The sequence below is a fragment of the Ovis canadensis genome, chromosome 26, assembly GCF_042477335.2.
Source record: "Ovis canadensis isolate MfBH-ARS-UI-01 breed Bighorn chromosome 26, ARS-UI_OviCan_v2, whole genome shotgun sequence".
NCBI classification, from domain to species: domain Eukaryota; kingdom Metazoa; phylum Chordata; class Mammalia; order Artiodactyla; family Bovidae; genus Ovis; species Ovis canadensis.
The window spans coordinates 55,807,723-55,826,262 of record NC_091270.1 but is presented as its reverse complement, the minus strand read 5'-3'; the positions used below and the strand labels follow the sequence as shown (position 1 = coordinate 55,826,262).

The 18,540-nt window shown below is 52.4% G+C and overlaps 1 protein-coding gene across 5 annotated transcripts in view; it reads left to right on the top strand.

The window, feature by feature from the left end:
* RARB (retinoic acid receptor beta) overlaps nucleotides 1-18,540 on the top strand; it is an 863,700-nt gene that overhangs the window by 843,258 nt on the left and 1,902 nt on the right. For all 5 annotated transcript variants that reach the window (XM_069572811.1, XM_069572812.1, XM_069572815.1 and 2 more), the window contains 2 exons: nucleotides 16,286-16,490; nucleotides 17,470-17,628. In XM_069572811.1, the coding sequence (XP_069428912.1) occupies nucleotides 16,286-16,490; nucleotides 17,470-17,628 (364 nt within the window). The remainder of the gene's footprint in view (nucleotides 1-16,285; nucleotides 16,491-17,469; nucleotides 17,629-18,540) is intronic.

The window sequence follows — 18,540 nt, the reverse complement described above, 5'->3', positions numbered from 1 at the left end:
GGCCGCTCCCTCCGTCTGCCTGGGGGCCCACGCGTCAGCCCTTCTCCTTGGAGTCAGGAGGGAGGGGAAACGCTTTCTGTGGCCTGGCCTCAGTTTACCCACGTGTAGGGCAGGCATGAGGTCACCCGGGAAGGGCCTTTACAGGGTCCTGGGCAGAGGGTGGACCGGCCCGGGGCTCGGCCAGCGGCGGCGAGGCTGCGAGGCCTGCGGGCGGCTACAGGCTCTGGGCCGGAGGCAGGCTGTCTTCCATGGCGCTCTGCGGGCCTCTCGGGGGCGGCGTGGCGTGGGGGGGGCGGCGTGGCGTGGGGGGGGCGGCGTGGCATGGCGTGGGGGGGGCGGCGTGGCGTGGCGTGGGGGGGCGGCGGGGCGTGGCGTGGGGGGCGGCGGGGCGTGGCGTGGGGGGCGGCGGGGCGTGGCGTGGGGGGGGCGGCGGGGCGTGGCGTGGGGGGGCGGCGGGGCGTGGCGTGGGGGGGCGGCGGGGCGTGGCGTGGGGGGGGCGGCGGGGCGTGGCGTGGGGGGGGCGGCGGGGCGTGGCGTGGCGTGGGGGGGGCGGCGGGGCGCGGGGGGTAAGCTCTAGCAGGGCCGAAGGAGACGGGCAGACGGGATGCTCACGGTCCGAGGCCGCGCGCCCTCCGGTGCGGACCGCTCCCGCGACGCCCGGCGCCGTTCGGCACTTGGGGTCCATCCAGGGAGGCGCTCCTGCGTGACCCTGGCCCCCTGCCGCGGGGCCGCGGTGGAGACGGGTCCCGGCCGCGAGGAGCAGCTCTGTGCGTGGAGGCCCAGCTCCCTGGGAGAAAGGCCTCGGCCTGCCGGCCTGGGGCTGGAGAGGAGGGACGCTCTGTGCTCTGTTGTCGCTCAGTTGCCCAGTCGTCCAACCCGGCGACCCCCTGGACGGCAGACCCCAGGCTCCTCTGTCCCCCACTGTCCTGGTGCCGCTTAAACTCTGGTCTTAGAGACTCCTCTGCAGTGAGGCTGTCGGGAGAACCGAGGGGCCTTGTCTGCAAACCCTTGGCTCAGTGCCCGCACTTAGTACTCTCTTCCCTTTGGCCATCGGGCCCTCCTCACCAGCACCGTCGCCTGCAAGCCCAGTGTCTGTGTGAGCCACTCACAGACGTGTGTGTGCACAGACGTCCACACGCATTGTCTCGAGCTGTGCTCCCAGGACTGCGTGGAGGCGGCCCGTCTTCGAGAGCTGCAATTGTAAAGGAAGCTTGGCTTCAGACTTAGCGCTTGGTAACCTGAAGTATTTCCTTTATGATTCTTTAAGTTGATAACATGTTAAAACAGTATGTTGAACCTATTGGGTTAACTAAAACATATTGTTAGATCTTTAAAAATATTTTATAATGGAGCATTGATGGTTGGATGGCATCACTGACTCAGTGGGCGTGAGTGTGAGCAAGCCAGGAGACAGTGAAGGGCAGAGGAGCCGGGGGTCTGCCGTCTGGGGGTCGCAGTCGGACACGACTTGGCGGGTGAGCAGCAGCAGCTGATTGGCAATGCTGTGCTTGTTTCCGGTGCACAGGGAAGCAGTTCAGCTACACGCGCATCCCTCCTCTTCTCCCAGAGGTTTTCCACGTAGGTTATTACAGCACTCTGAGCAGGGTTCCCTCTGCTACACAGGAGATCCATGTTGATTATACACAGTAGTGGGCACATATTCACACAGACTCCTAATTCATCACTCTCCTCCACTTTCCCCCGTGGTAACTGCAAGGTTTTCTCCCCCAAAGTCTGGTTCTGTTCTGTAAATAAGTTCCTTTGTATCATAGTTTAGGTTCCACTTTTAACCAATAGCCTGTGACATTTTTCATTCTCTGTCTTACTTCATTTAGCGTGATCATCTCTAGGTCCATCCACGTTCCTGCAAATGGCATTATTTCATTTTTTCAAATGGCTGAATGGTGTTCCATTGTAGACATGTATACCACATCTTTATCCATTCATCTGTCAACGGATACAGGTTGCTTCCATGTCTTGGCTCTTAAACAGTGCTGCTTTGAACATAAGGGTGCATGTATCTTTTTGAATTACGGTTTTCTCTGGATATACGCTCAGGAATGGGGTTGCTGGATCGTATGGTAGGTCTGTTTTTAGTTTCTTAAGGACCCTCCGCGCTATTACTCCAGGGTGGGCGCACCAGCTTACATTCCCACCAACAGTGGAGGAGGCTTCCCTTCTCTCTGCACCCTCTCCAGCATTTATTGTTTGTGGATTTTTTTGATGATAGCCATTCTGGTTGATGTGAGGTGATCTTAATATCTGATTGTGGCTTTGATTTGAATTTTTCAATAATTAGCAATGTCAAACATCTTTTCACGTTCCTGTCTGTACGTCTTCTTTGGAGAAGTGTCTGTTAAGTGGGTTGTTCGTTTTGAAGCTATTAAGCATCTTGAACTGTTGCTAAATTCGGGGGACTAGTCCCTTGTCAGTCACATCATTTGTAAATATTTTCTCCCAGTCTGTGGGTTGTCTTTTCATTTTGTGTATTGTTTCCTTTGCTGTGCAGAAGCTTTTGAGTAGATGCTATTTGTTTATTTTCATTTTTATTTCCATTATTCTGGGAGATGGATCAAAAAAGATACTGTTCCAATTTTACATCAGAGAGAGTTCTTCTGTCTGTGTTTTCCTCTAGGAGATTTAAGTGTCCAGTCTCAGATTTAGGTCTCTAATCCGTTTTGAGCTCATTTTTGTGTGTAGTGTTAAAGAATGATCTGATTTTTTTTTTTTTTGTATGTAACTGTTCGGGTTTCTCTGCGCCGTTTGTTGAAGAGCCTGTTCTTCTGACACTGTGTATGTAGCCTTGTCTCCTTTGTCATCGATGGACTGATGATGGGCATGGTTTATCTCTGGGCTTTGTATTGTCCCACTCATATTTGTTTCTGTTTTGTGCCAGAAAATGCTTCCTTTGCTGCCTGCAGCTCTGTAGTGTGTCTGCAGCCGGGGCTCGATCCTCCCTGCTCCATTTGCTCCATTTCTCTTTTGCAAGATTGCTTTGGCTTCTGGGTTTTGTGTGTTTCTGTACAGATTTTTAGGGATTTTCTTTTTTTTATTCTAGTTCTGTGAAAAATACTATTGGTAATTTAATAGGGATTGTATTGAATCTGTGGATTGCCATGAATAGTACATTTCATCTTGACAATTTTGATTCTTCCAATCCAAGCATGTGGTATGTCTTTCCATCCATGTATCAATATCAGTTTTGTTCATCAGCGTCTTACAGGTATCAGGGTACGGGTCTTTGGCCTCCTTAGATACTAGGTTTATTCCTAGGTATTTTATTATTTTTGTTGCAGAGCTAAGAGAGATTGTTGCCCTAATTTGTCTTTCTGATCTTTCATTATTAGTGTGTAAATACGCAAGGGAGTCCTGTGTATCTCTTGTGCGCGCACCGCACTGCGCTTACTGCCGAGCCCCAGGAGGTTTCTGCAGCCGCCGCAGGACTTCTGCGTGCAGTGGCATGCCATCGGCAGTGACGCAGGCTGGCTTCCTTGCCGGTGCAGATTCCTTTTATTTTTCTTCTCTGATTGCCATGGCTAGGACTCCCATAAATGTTGAATAAAAGTGGCAAGAGTGGGCATCCTTCTCTTGTTCTCAGTCTCAGAGGAACGGCTTTCGGCTCTTCACCGTTGCTTATGACGATAGTTATGTGTCTGTTGTATATGGTCTTTATTATGTTGAAGAAGATTCCCTCTATGTCCATTTTCTGCAGAGTTTTCGATCATAAATGGGGTTGGATTTTGTCTAACGCGTTTCTCTGCATCTGTTGAGATGATCATATGGTTTTTATTCTTCAGGTGGTTAATGTAATGACGTTGATTTGCAGATACTGAAAAATCCGCACATCTCTGATAAATCCCTCTTGCTGTGGTGTATGATCTTTAAATGTATTGTTGGATTCGGTTTGCTGGTATTTTGTTGAGGATTTTTGTATCTTGTGTTCATCAGGACTCTCAGCCTGTAATTTTCCTTTTCTGGGATGTCATACCTGGTTTTGGTATCAAGGTGATGGTGGCCTTGGAGAGTGAGTTGGGCAGCGTTCTGTCCTTTGAAACTTTTGGGAAGAGTTTCAGAAGGATAGGCATTAACTTTCCTCTTAATGTTTGATAGAATTTGCCTGCGAAGCCATCTGGTCCTAGACTCTTGTTGGTCGAAAGTTTTAAAATCACAGTTTCAGTTTCAGGACGTCTGACTGATTGGTCTGTCCACATTTTCTCTCTCTTCCTGCCTCCTTCCGTCTCCCTTTCTTCTTGGCGTTTGTCCGTTTCTTCTGGGGTCTCAGCTTTGTCGGCATATAGCTGCTTGTGATGATAGTCTCCCACGATTCCGCTTCTTTGCGCTGTACCTTCTCTTTTTCCATTTCTGATTTCATTTCTTTTTTTTTTTTTTTGGATGAATGTGGCTAAAGGTTTATCAATTTTCTTTATCTTCTCAAAGAAATGGCTTTTTGACTTCATTGACCTTTGCTGTTTTTTTTTGTTGTTGTTCGTTTCTATTTTTTCTGCCTTGCTCTATGATTTTTTCAAACTTTGAGGTTTTATTGTTGTTCTTTGTCTAACTGCTCTAGGTATAAGATTGGGTTGTTTGAGGGGGGTTTTGTTTGTTTCTTGAGCTACATTTGTATTGCTGTAAATTTCCCTCTTAGAACTGCTTTTGCTGAATCCTGTAGGTTTTTGGGTTGTGATGTTTTCGTTTTCACTCATCTCTAGGAATTTTTTGGTTTCCTCTTTGATTTCTTCAGCAATCCGTTGTTTAGTAACACTGTTTAGCCTCCAGGTTTCTGTGTTTTTTAGAATTTTTTTCTTGCAGTTGATTTCTGATCTCATAGAGTTGTGGTCAGAGAAGATGCTTGATATGCTTTCAGTTTTCTTGAATTTGCATAGGTTTACTTTGTTGCCCAGCATAAGATCTGTTCTGGAGAATGATCCCTGAACACTCGAGAAGAATGTATATTTGCTGATTCTGGATTAAATGCTCTATGAACATCGATTAAGTCCATCTGGTTTAATGTGTCCTTTAAAGCCTGTGTTTCGTTGTTGATTTTGGTGTTAGATGCTCTGCCCATTGATGAAAAGTGTAAAAGTCCCCACGGCTGCTGTGTTACTGTCGGTTTTCCCTTTTATGGCTCTCAGCATTTGCATTATATATTGGTGTGCTCCTGTGGTGGATATACAGATTCACAGTGACATTTTCTTGTTGATCCTTGTGATCTTTATGTAGTGTCCCTTTTTGGCTCTTACAAGTCTTTATTTTAAAGTCTGTTCGTAGGATTTCCCTGGCAGTCCAGTGGTTAGGAATCCACCTTGCAGTGCAGGGGACACCATCCGCTCCCTGGTTGGGGAACTAAGATCCCACACGCTGCAGAGCTCCTGAGCCTGTGGCCACAGCTGCCGGGCCCGCACACCACACTGCCTCCTGGGGCAGCCAGAGAAGCAATTTGAAAAAAGAAAGTCTGTTTGTCTGATATGAGTATTGCTCTTTGAGCTTTCTTCTGATTTCTCTTCGCATGGAATACGTTTTCCTATATTTGAAGTGGGTCTCTTGGAGAGTAAATGCTCCAACCAAAAGACATAGACTGGCTGAAATGGATCAAAAGGAGGTCAGTCCTGAATAGTCACTGGAAGGACTGGTGCTGAAGCTGAAGCTCCAATCCTTTGGCCACCTGATGCTAGGATCTGACTCACTGGAAAAGACCCTGATGCTGGGAGGGATTGGGGGCAGGAGGAGAAGGGGACGACAGAGGACGAGACGGTTAGATGGCATCACCGACTCAATGGACCTGAGTTTGGGTAAACTGCAAGAGTTGGTGATGGACAGGGAGGCCAGGCGTGCTGCGATTCATGGGGTCGCAGAGTCGGACACGACTGAGTGACTGAGCTGAACGGCACTCAGTCTTTGCTGCTGCGTTCAGGCATGTGAGGACCCTCTGTAGTGGCCGTGCACGGGCTCTCAGGCAGGCGGGCTTCAGTCGCTGGCGCTCACCGGCTTCAGCAGTTGTGGCTTGCAGGCCCCAGAGCGTGGACTCCGCAGTGTGGCGCACTGGCTTAGTTGGCCACAGCGAGTGGAATCTTCTGGAGCCTGCCTTGGCAGGCAGTGTTTACCCACTCTACCCCCAGGGAAGCCCCTTCTCCTGACTTGATGATTAACTTTAGCGTTGTGTTTGGATTCCCTTTTCTGCTTGGTGTATCTGTTGTCGATTTTTCTATTTGCAATTACCACGAGTTTCTCTTAAAAAAAAACAAACAAAAAACAGAGTCATTTGGCTGCCGCACGTGGGCTGTGCGTTGCGCCCGCGGGGCTCCCTCCCGTGGCCCACAGACTCGCTGTGGTGTTTGGGCTCAGTACTCTCGGCACAGGTGCTCGGTGGTTGCATCGCGTGGGCTTGGCAGCTCCGCAGCGTAGGAGCTCTTGGTTCCCCAGTGGTGCGCTGAGTCCCTCAGTCACGGCCCCATGACCCAGTCTGTGACCCCGTGGACTGCGGCCCGCCAGGCTCTTCTGTCTGTGGGATGCTCCAGGCAAGAACCCTGGGGTGGGTGGCCACTGCCAGGGATCAGACCTGTGTCCCCTGCCTTGCGAGATGGATTGCTAGCCAGCGGACACCAGGGAAGCCTTGCCGTGAGGTTTTGATGTGGCATCTTCTGTGTGAACAAGGTTCGTGTGCTTCTGAAGCTGCTGGCCCTTTCATTTCAGATGCGCTTGCGGTCTGTGTCTGCCCCCCTGGCGTCTCGCTGCCTGGGTTGATGTCATTTCATGTGGGGTGATTTCCTACCTTGACTGTCCGTTTGCTTTCACTGGTATGCTTTCCATTCATAATTTCCATGTTTCTAGTTTTGGCCTTTTCTTTTCCACTTAGAGAAGTTCCCCTAGTATCTGTTATAAAGCTGGTTTGGTAATGCGGAATTCTCTTAGCTTTTGCTTGTCTGTGAATCTGTTGATTTTTCTCTTAGGTGTGAGTCAGCGCCTTGCTGGGTGGCTCATTCTTGGTTGTAGTTCTTCCCTTTTATCACTTTAAAAATGTGCCACGCCCCTCTGGCCTGCAGAGTTTCTGTTGAGAAATCTGCTGATACCCTAGGGAGTTCTTTTGTGTGTTCTTTGTTACTGTTCCTTTGTTGCTTCTAATATGTTTTCTTTGCCTTTGATTTTTGCTGACGTGATTACTGCATCTTTCTCCTTGGGTTTATCCTGCCTGGGACTCTCTGTACTTCCTGGACTTGAGTCTTTCCTTTCTCGTGTTATGGATGTTTTCAGCTGTCACGTCTTCAGATGCTTTCTCGGGTCCGTGCTCTCTCCTCCGCGCGCATGTTGGCGCGTTCAGGGTTGTTCCAGAGGCCTCCTCCTTCCTTCTCTTCTCTCTGTTCTGCTCCATGGCAGAGATCTCCAGCGTTCTGTGTTCCAGCTCAGCTTATCTGGTCTTCTTCCTCACTCTGGTTTGATCCCTTCTAATGTATTTTTCGTTTCAGTTATTGTTTATCTGTTTGTTTTTTCTTTCGTTCTTCTAGGTGTTCGTTAAACACTTCTTGCGCCTTTTCTGTGTTTCCTCCATTCTGTTTCTGAACTCGTGGGTCCTCTTCACTATTGTTATTCTGAGTTCTTTCCACAGGAGGTTGCCTGTCACCTCTTCACTTCGTCGTTGTTCTGGGGTTCCATCTCCTTCCTTCCTCTGGGAATATCCCTTTGATGTCTCATTTTGTCTTAACTTTCCGTGATTGTATTTTCTGTTCCACGGGCTGCAGAATTGTCGTTCTTGCTTCTGTTGTCTGCTCCCTGGTGGCTGAGGCCGGGAGGCTTGTCCGGGCTCCCTGATGGGACTGCACAGCAGGTAGAGTTGGGTCTTGTCCCTCTGGGGCGCAGGCCTGTGCTCAGGGAAACCTGAAGCTTGTCTGCTGATGGAGCAGGCCGTGTCCCGTGCCGTGTTGCTCGGCAGCACAGGCTCCTACAGGATGTTTGATAGGGCTGATGGCGGCCTTCAGGGGGGTCACACCAGTGGGCACTTCCCAGACTTGCTGCTGCCGCTGCCTTTGTCCCCACAGTGAGCCTCAGACACGTGCTCTCCACACACCGCCCCCCACCCACCAGCCTCCACAGGAGACCATGCAGTGCCAGTCTCCCACAAGGCCACCGCTTCTTCCCCCAGGCCCTGGGATGCACAGATCTTCGTGTGTGCCCTTCAGGAGTAGAGTCGCTGTCTCCCCAGCTTGCCTGGAATTCCTGCAGTCACACCTGCTTGCCCTCAAAGCCGGGTTCTCTGGGGGCTCCTCCTCCCATCGCCAGAGCCCCAGGCTGGGACGCCTGGGCAGAGCTTCTCTGCTGAGACTGTTTCCCAGTTTTTGCGTTGCCCACCCGGAGGCTATGGAGTTTGGTTTTATTGTGATTCCTCCCTCCTGGCATTTCATTGTGGCTTCCTTGTCTTTGGGCGTGGAGTATCCTTTTAGTAGATTCCAGTGTGGTTTTTGTGTTTTGATGATGATGATTTTTCATCAGTTGTGATTTTGGTGGTGGTGTGAGAAGGGAATGAGCTCAAGCCCTCATACTCTGCCATCTGGAGCGAAGCTGTTTTTGTATGCCTTTTTCCTCCCTCCCTCTTTGGTTCCCTTCTTTTGTGATTTGATGACTGCCTTTATTGTTGTGTTTGGATTGTTTTCTCTTCTGTGTGTCTATCTATTGTACAGTTTTGGTTTATGGTTACCATGAAGTTTTGATGCTGAAATCTATACATAAGCAAGCTGTTTTAAGTTGCTGGTCGTTTAATTTCCGGTGCATCTCCGGTACCCTGCATGTGCTCTCTCCTCCTCTCACAGTTGCTGGTTTTGAGGTCATGTTCTGTGGGGGTGATTTCCTACCTGTACTGTATGCTTGCCTTTACCAGTGAGTTTTCCCATTCATGATTTTTGTGTTTCTAGCTGCAGTGTTTAATTTTCTGCTTAGAGAAGTTCCTTTAGCATTTGTTTCAAAGCTGGTTTGATAGTGCTGGATGCTCTTAGCCTCTTGCTTGTCTGCAGAGCTTTTCATTTCTCTGCCAAATCTGAATGAGAGTCTTGCTGGGTAGAGTATTTTGGGTTGCAGCTTCTTGCTTTTCATGACCTTAAACACCTCATCCACTCCCTTCTGGTCCCCACAGTTTCTCCTGGAAGATAAACTGAGAACCTTGTGGAGATTTCCTAGTATGTTACGTTATTGCTTTTCCCTTTTTGCTTTCAATATTTTCTCTGTCTTTTCATTTTTCAGTTTGATTACCGTGTGTCTTGGCATGTTGCTCCTTGAGTTTGTCCTGCCTGAGGCTCTGCACTTCCTGGGCTTGGGTGACTGTTTCCTTTCCAGTGTTAGGAAACTTTTGAGCTATCACCTCTTCAGATATTTTCTCAGGCCCTTCCTCTCTTCCCCTGCATAATGAGAATGTTGGTGGATTTCGTGTTGGGCCTCTTAGATTGTCCTTGCTTCGTTCCTTTTTCCTTATTCCATGGCAGTGATTCTGAGCATTTAGTCTTCAGTTTATCTCTTCATTCTGCTCAGCTATCCTGCTGCTTATTCCTTCTGGTGTATTTTATTCAATTGAAGGTTAGTTGCTTTATAGAATTGTGTTGGTTTCTGCCAAACATCGACACGAATCCGCCACAGGTGTGCACGTGTCCCCTCCCCACTGAACCTCCCTGCCGCGCCCCTCCCCACCCCACCCCTCTGGGTTGGTACAGAGCCCGTTTGCGATCCCCAAGTCATCCAGCACATCCCCATTGGCTGTCTGTTTTGCATATGGTAATTAAGTTTCCATGTTGCTCTCTCCATACATCCCCCCCTCCTTCCTGTCCCCTACCATGTCCATAAGTCTCTTTATGTCTGTGTTTCCATTGCTGCCCTGCAGATTATTTCGTCAGTATAATCTTTCTAGATTCCATATATTTGCATTAGTATATGATACTTGTTTTTGCCTTTCTGACTGACTTCTTTCTGTATAACAGACTCTGGGTTCATCCACCTCATCAGAACTGACTCAAGTGCATTACTTTTTAAGGCTGAGTAACATTTTCTCATAAACGTAGCACAGCTTCTACATCCGTTCATCTGTCGATGGACGTCTCGCTCGCTTCCATGCTCTTGGTATTGCAACTCACGCTGCAGTGAACACTGGGGCACGTGTGTCTTTTCCAGTTTTGGTTTGCTCAGGGTATATGCCTAGGAGTGGGATTGCTGGGTCATATGGTAGCTTTATTCTTAGTTTTTTTTAAGGAATCTGCATACCGTCTTCCATAGAGGCTGTGTCGGTTCACATCCCCACCAACAGTGCAGGAGGGCTCCCTCTCCTCCACACCCTCTTCAGCACTTACTGTTTGTAGACTTTTTGATAATGGCCATTCTGACCGGTGTGAGGTGATATCTCGTTGCAGTTTTAATGTGCATTTCTCTAATAACGAGCGATGTTGAGCAGCTTTTCATGTGTTTGTTAGCCCTCTGGATGTCATCTTTGGAGAAGTGTGTATTGAGGTCTTTTTTCCACTTTTTGACTGGGTGGTTGGTTTTTCTGGCATTGAGTTGTATCAGCTGCTTATATACTTTGGAAATTAATCCTTTGTCAGTTGTTTCATTTGCTATTATTTTTCCTATTCTGAGGGTTGTCTTTCACCTTGTTAATAGTTTCCTTTGCTGTGCAAAAACTTTTTAAGTTTAGTGAGGCCCCACTTGTTTACTTTTGTTTTTATTACTCTAGGAGGTGGGTCATAGAGGATCTTGCTTTGATTTATGTCATCAAGTGTTCTGCCTATGTTTTCCTCAGAGTTTTATAGTTTCTGGTCTTACATTTAGGTCTTTAATCCATTTTGAGTTTATCTTTGTGTTTGGCCACCTCATGCGAAGAGTTAACTCATTGGAAAAGACTCTGATGCTGGGAGGGATTGGGGGCAGGAGGAGAAGGGGACGACAGAGGATGAGATGGCTGGATGGCATCACCAACTTGATGGACATGGGTTTGGGTGGACTCTGGGAGTTGGTGATGGACAGGGAGGCCTGGCATGCTGCAATTCATGGGGTTGCACAGAGTTGGACATGACTGAGTGACCGAACTGAACTGAGTTGATGGTGTTAGGAAGTGTTCTAGTTTCATTCTTTTACGTGTAGCCGTCCAGTTTTCCCACCACCACTGATGGAAGAGGCTATCTTGGCCTCTTGTATATTGTCTAGTCTTGCCTCCTCCTTTGTCAAAAAGGTGCCCATAGGTGCATGGGTTCATTTCTGGGCTTTCTGTCTTGTTCCATTGATCTACATTTCTGTTCTTGTACCAGTACCACACTGTCTTGATGACTGTAGCTTTGTAGTATAGTCTGAAGTCAGTCCTTGACTTCAGGGAGGTTGATTCCTCCAGCTCCATTCTTCTTTCTCAAGATTGGTTTGGCTGTTCGGGGTCTTTTGTGTTTCCATGTAAATTGTGAAATATTTTTGTTCTGGTTCTGTGAAAAATACCATTGGTAATTTGATAGGCATCACATTGAATCTGTAGATTGCATTTGGTAGTACAGTCATTTTCAGAGTATTGATTCTTCCAGCCCAGAAATGTGGACTGCCTCTCCATCTATGTGTGTCATCTTAGATTTCTTCAGTCAGTGTCATAATGTTCTGTGTACAGTTCTTTTGTCTCCATAGGTAAGTTTATTCCTAGATATTTAATTCTTTTTGTTGCATTGGTGAATGGGATTGATTCCTTAACTTCTCTGATTTTCCATTGTTAGTATATAGAAATGCAAGTGATTTCTGGGTATTGATTTTGTGTCCTGCACCTTTGCTAAATTCACTGATGAGCTCTAGTAACTTTCTGATACCGTCTTTAGGGTTTTCTCTGTACAGTATCATGTCATCTGCAAACAGTGAGAGGTTTAATTCTTCTTTTCCAACCTGGATTCCTTTTATTTCATTTTCTTCTCTGATTGCTGAAGCTAGGACTTCCCAAAAGTATGTAGAATAATAGTGGTGAGCTTGTCACCCTTGTATTGTTCCTGATCTTAGAGGGAATGCTTTCATTTTTTCACTGTTGAGAATAATGTTTGCTGTGGGTTTATCATATATGGCCTTAACTACATTGAGGTAGGTTCCTTCTGTGCCCATTTTTTGAAGAGTTTTTATCATAAATGTGTGCTGAATCTTGTCAAAGGCTTTTGCTGCATCTATTGAGATTATCATATCTTTCAATTTGTTACTATGATATATCACATCAATTTTGCATATATTGAAGAATCCTTACATCCTTCAGATACACCCAAATTGATCCCGGTGTATGAGGTTTTCAGTGTGTCGTTGGGATCTGTTTGGTGGATTTTGGTGCGGACGCTTGCGTCTGTGCACCAGTGGCGCCCGGCCCGTAGCTGCGTGCGCTGTCTCTGTCTGGCCTTCTGGTGTGCGCCTCATTTCAGTGCCTGCGTTGCACAGCTTTCTGCTGCTTAAGTTTTCTGGGTCTCTGTTAAACGTGTGTTTTATTGGTCTATTCTGTGTTCCTTTTCTGAGATCTTGGACCATCTTGAGGACCATTACTCTGAATTCTTTTTCAGACAGATTGCCTCTCTCTACCCCACTTAGTTATTTTTCTGGGGTTTCCTCTTCTTCCTTTGTCTGAGACATATTTCTCTGCCATCTTATTTTTGCCCAACTTTCTGGGTGTGTGGTCTCCGTTCCTCAGGGCAGAACCGTGATTCTTCTGGGTTCTGGTGTCTGCCCGGTGGAGGGTGAGGTTGGTTCTGGGACTTGTGCAGCCCTGCTGGTGGGAAGGGCTGGAGCCCGCCCGCTAGGGGCCGCAGCTGGGTCTTGGCCCTGTGCTGGGAGGACCATGTCAAGGGGTGCGCTTGAGGCAGCTGTGGGCTCAGCCGGCCTGCCGCCGGCGGGGCTGTCCTCTCGCCCGTCATTCGGCCTGAGGTGTCCCCGTGCTGGAACCCGCTGGCCAGGCCAGGCCTCAGTGCAGACGGCGGCCTCTGGGGGCGTCCACGGCCCCTCTCTCCCAGTGTCCTTGTGCCCCCGAGGCCCTCTCGAGCAGCCCGTGGTCTGGGCCACGCTCCTGTGGAGTCTGCTTTCGCTGGGTCTCAGTGCGCGTGAGCCTTGTGTGCCTCCCGAGTGGAGGCCCTGGTGCCGCGAGTCCTGTGGAATCCTTGCAGTCAGGCCCCGCTGGCCTCCACAGCCAGATGCTCCGGGCTCCTCCTCCCAGTGCCAGCACCCCGGGCTGGGCGGTGGCCGTGGGGCTCTGGTGCTTGTGAGAGAATCTCAGTGGCATCGCTGTCCAGCGTGTGGGTCGGTGCCCCTCCCGCAGCAGGTGTGGGATTCGTTCGTTCTGTGGAAGTGTCCCTCCTCCCAGTCACTGGCGCTGCGTTGTCTTTGGAAGTGGAGTGTGTGTATCGGTAGGTTCCAGGCCTCCAGCTGATGGTGGTTCGCAGTTAGCTGGTGAGCCCGGGCCCCTTCCACTCTGCAGACGTGTCTGCAGCCAACTGACCCTTCAGCACCTGCCGGGCTGGGGGCCACGGGCCGAGCCAGTGGCTGCGACGCCAGGGCCCGCGGTGGCCTGTTCATCTCGCCTGGCGTGCCTCCCCGAGCCTGACCTCAGGCTGGGCAGGGAGGGCCGGGCTCACCGCCCTGCGTTTCCTTCTCGGGCAGCCCCGTGCCGCAGGTCTCCGGGCGGCCGCTGTCCCGTGGGGCGGCCTCGTCACACCGCAGCCCCCGGGGTTACACGCTCCGATCAGGACCTGCCCCGATGGCCAGTCAGTGCAGAGAACGAGATGGTGAACGGGTGTTTTCTCTCCCAAAGCACTTAGAAATCGCCGGATTCCATACGCCCCTTGCAGGGGGTTAGCAGGTGGGAGAGGTTCCTCAGTAAGTGGGTGCCTGTTCGCTCGTCACTGCCGTATTGCCACCTCGCTCGGTGCTGAGGGGACAGCAGGGCGTCCCCGTCGAAGGGTTCGCACTGCCGCGCGGCAGTGGCAGCCCCGAGCCAGCCAGCCGGGCGGCATCCGTGGCCCAGGGCGCATGGGGGGAGCTGCGGGGGCGCGGGTGCAGGCCGCGGGTGGGGGGGTGTGGCCGGGAGGGCCGGGCGCGTCCCGCTCTGTTCCCCAGGTGTGCGCTGTCCATGGTCTGTGACCCTGAGACGCTGCCCAGACAGAGCCCCCGAGGACAGTCTCGTCCCGCAGCCCCCGCTGTTGGGAGCTCACGGCGGGGCTCTAGGGGGGTGGCTGTGGGTACTCGGGGGGCTGCCTCATCTGCAGGCCTGACCGGGGCGGCCGATGCTTCCAGGCCGGCTCATCACACTTGCCCAGAGGCTGCAGCTGCTGCTGAGCAGAGGGCTGGGCTGCTGGGGATGCGGCCGCCGCCTCCCATGGCCTTGTCACGGCCCGGCCGGCCCCTGCGCCCGTCTCAGGGCCAGGTCGCGGGCTGCGCCCCTTTGCAGGTGGGCTGAAGTTCCACTCCCTGGAGGAGGGGCCGCACAGAGTGGTTTCACACCGCCCCGTGTGTTACACCTCAGCTCTTAAACAGTTTTATTTCATGGTTCAAAAAAAAGAAAGGGTGAAGTGGTATGAAGTGGTAGTTTTTAGGACTAGTGTTCCCTGCTCCCGAGGAGGTGACGGCGCGCTGAGCCCCAGGTAGAGGATCGGCCGCCCGCAGACCCGCGTGGAGGGTCGCAGGCCCAGCCGGTGCCGGGGAAGGCGGAGGCCGGGGTCTGGGGGCCCGCGGCGCTGGGACGACTGCGGCCGGCGTGTGAGGCCGTGCGCGGCTCTGCCCTGCCCGCCCGCGGGGCGAGGAGGGCGCCTGCCCCGGGGACGGCCGGCCCGCCTGTGAACGCTGCGCCCCCGCCAGCCACTCGTCCGCAGCCCGGCCCTCCGGCGAGGGGCGCCCACCCGAGAAGGGCTGGGTCTGCCGCCGGGGCTGTCGTGGGACGAGCCGGCGCTCCGGGCTGTGTCTCCGGGGCCCACGCCCTCCCCCGGCCCCGCGTTCTCCCCTCCCGACGCTGCTCTCCTTGGTCGGCGGTGGAATGGCTGCGTCAGAACCGCTTGTCGTCTGGCCTGAGGAGCGAGGCCCCGCAGGGTGGAACGGGTTTCGGGGGAGCCTTGGGCGCCTTGCAGACCCCGGGGGGCTCTTATGCGCGGGAAGCTGCAGAGGCTCGTCTGGTGCCTCTTGGCCCCACCGGAAGCGAGGGTGGACGCCCCGCGCCGTGAGCCTCTGTGGACTCCAGGACGCGGGTCCCCGCCCTCCGGGCACTGCCTGGCGTGTGACCTCGGCCCGTGATGTCCGGGCCCCTCCACGCTCTGACAGCGGGGCAGCTGCGGGCCTCCGTGGGAATGCCGCCTGAGCCCCTCCGGTGGTGTCATGGGGCCGCCACTCCCGGTGGGGAGGTCCCCGAGGAGGGCCACAACGGCTGGGGGCGGCAGACACTCACGGGGCGGGAGGCCAGCTCCCCGAGAGGCGGCCGGGGTCTGGGGGCGGAGGCTGAGTGCCCAGGACCCATGTGCCCCAGGACAGGCTGGTGGCTGCAGGCTGGCGTGCCGGTGGTGTCTGCCTCCAGCGGATACTGCAGTTCGGGCCTTTACAGGCGCCCTGACCGGCGGTGGGGTGACCTTGGCCAGTAGGGCTGCTTCTCCAGGAGACCTTGCCAGGCCTCCGGGCTGAGCCCCCTCCCCGCTGTGGGGCTACCCTGCTGCCCCCCGCTGCGTCCAGCCCCTCGCTGGCTCAGCCTGTCCCCTGGGGTCACGGTCTCCGGACGGGGGTGTTCGGGGTGTCCCCCAGGTGGGGGGCCAGCCCCAGCTCAGCCCAGCCTTCCTGAGCCCGGAGCCCCTGCTCTGTAAGAAGCGTCATCAGCCCTCCAGCTCCTCGGCTATCGTAATGGAGAGCACACGGAGCTCTGGCTTTGCGCTGGGTGCTTACAGTGTAAATGTTGGCCTTTTCTTTGGTGGACTGAGCTCTTCAAAAAAAAAAAACACTGACTCTTCCTCTTTTCATCCCCAGCACCTGGCGCAGTGCCTGGGATATAAGTAGGTACTCAGTGAATGTTTACTTGAGTCAAATGAATCACTTTTAGCATAAACAGATATTTCTCAAAATTTCTTGTGTCCTATTCATTATTCCCTAAATAAGGTTTCGCCCTTGTTTTGACGTGTGTGGTCTTTTGGAGGAAGAGCTGGAGCAGCGTTGGCACCCAAGGCGGGTGGCGGGGGGGGGGCGCCCATCTGCCCCAGAGCCCTTGGAACCTCCCTGGGATCCCCTCCCTGGGTCCCCGGAGAGGCTGTCAGGCCAGGCCCGTGCTGATGACCCAGCCGTGGTGGTTTCCTCCCAGATTCTCAGAATCTGCACCAGGTACACCCCAGAGCAAGACACCATGACGTTTTCGGATGGCCTGACCCTGAATCGAACCCAGATGCACAACGCCGGCTTTGGCCCTCTGACCGACCTGGTGTTCACCTTCGCCGGCCAGCTCCTGCCGCTGGAGATGGACGACGCGGAGACGGGCCTTCTCAGCGCCATCTGCCTGATCTGTGGAGGTATCACCGCCCAGAACACCCTCGTGAGAGTCCGTGGAGAGCAGCTCACACTTGTAAATTATGGGAGACTCTTCATCTCCACTTTGGAGTTATTTTGCATGGAAAGGACATGTGGATGAAACCAGGCATGCATGCTTAGAGTTTGTTGCATTTTTCCGTATTATTATAAGTTAAAGGCATTTGGGGTTTTCCTGCTCTGAAATACCAAAATGCTACTTCTGCATTGCACAGCTGCTGTTTTAAAGGTAGGATCAGACCATCGTAAAGTGAATTGCCTGGGGACATTCTTAGGATGAGTCAGGGAGCCTGCTGGTGCTGTTTGCCAAGGCGGGGGCTAGGAAGTGTAGTCTCGGCATTGGCCCCCCCATTTCGAGAGGGCTGGTGTGAAGCCAGGTTCTATTTGGTGGTGACACCCTCACTGGCTCACCAGGAGCCACTGCCTTTAATTGGGGGCTGGTTTACCTGCATTTTAACCATCTGGGTGAGGGCTCCTCTAATTCAGTTCAGTAGTGACATCTCCTGGTCAAGCGAAGTAATTCTCTGCTTGGGATAAAGGCCACCAGCCTTCCAAATGTGGTTTGACCAACAAGGGCAGTCATTTTCAAGTATCACAGCTTAAAACAGTGGCGTCTGTATGCTCAGTCATGTCCAACTCTTTTGGGACCCCTTGAACTCTATGCCGCCAGGCTCCTCCATCCGTGGGATTCTCCAGGCAAGAACCCTGGAGTGGGTTGCCGTTTCCTCCAAGGGATCTTCCCGACCCGGGGATGGAACCCGTGTTTCCTTCAGTGGCAGGCGGGTGCTTTACCACTGAGCCACCTGGAAAGCCCAGAACAGCCGCACACACCTTCAAATGTGCTTATGGGATTGAATCGCAAGATTCATGTGAAGAGGCGGGGGCATGGGCAGGGACTCGCCAGAGTACAGAGCTCATTCTGTCCTGACCTCAATTATTTAATACCTTGTTTCTGGAATCCAGACCGTCAGGACCTTGAAGAACCAACAAAAGTAGATAAGCTACAAGAACCACTGCTGGAAGCACTAAAGATTTACATCAGAAAGAGACGGCCCAGCAAGCCTCACATGTTCCCAAAGATCCTGATGAAGATCACAGACCTCCGCAGCATCAGCGCGAAAGGTGCGTCCCGCCCGCCGCACCCCCCCGCCAGGTGGGCTGGCTGTCCTGACCGCTGCACGTGGCCTTTATAGAAGGGTTTTAATGCAGGGCGTTTGACCATAGGTACCTTTCTGTTATCATTTTGGAATTCATTTCTCATTCACAAAAAGAAGTAGGGTGCCTCCTCTTAAACCTCATACCTTAGCCCACACAGTGATCTTAGCAGATTATGAGAAGGGCTTTACAGTTTCATGTGACTTAAGTGATTAGAAAAAGCGTTTCCAAGACAACATGCTGCATGCCGGGTGACTGGCTCTGTCACTTTCTCGCTGCGTACGTTTCATTCCAGCTTTCCACACACTCTGTTTGTGTGCACTTAATCCCAGCTCTTCCTGATCACCCAAACCTCACGAGAAAGTCAGCAGTGCTTCAGGCGCCCACTGCGGCCCCCTCTCTCCGCCGGCTGCCGGCCACCCTGGGTACAGGCAGGTTTGCTTGTGCACCTCTAAGAAAGGGGAGTTTTCCTCCTGGAGAGGTGTTCCTGTTCTTGCCTAGTGATTTCCAGTTTGCACGGCCACTGGGGCGGTTACAGAAGTGCATGGAGCCACAAGCCGGCTGCGGGCGAGAGCAGAGCTCTCCTGCCAAAGGGCAGGCCGGGCCGCGTCCCTGGGTGGACCTGCTGCTTCCCCTTCCCTGAGGACCGCTGAGCAGGGGGCAGGTCACGTTTCAGAAAGTGTGCTTAGAAGCACAGTACTCACGTTTGACAGGCAGTTCCGGCCCCCGAGCCCCTTCTCAGAGGCCTGGGAGGACATGTAGTGCCGACCACTGGCGTCTTGAGGGCTTTGACCTCACAGCAGTGACGCTGCTGGGCCCGCGCTCGCCCGGCAGTGCTCACGGGATGCGAGTCCTGTGACCCGCCTCGTCCACACGGGG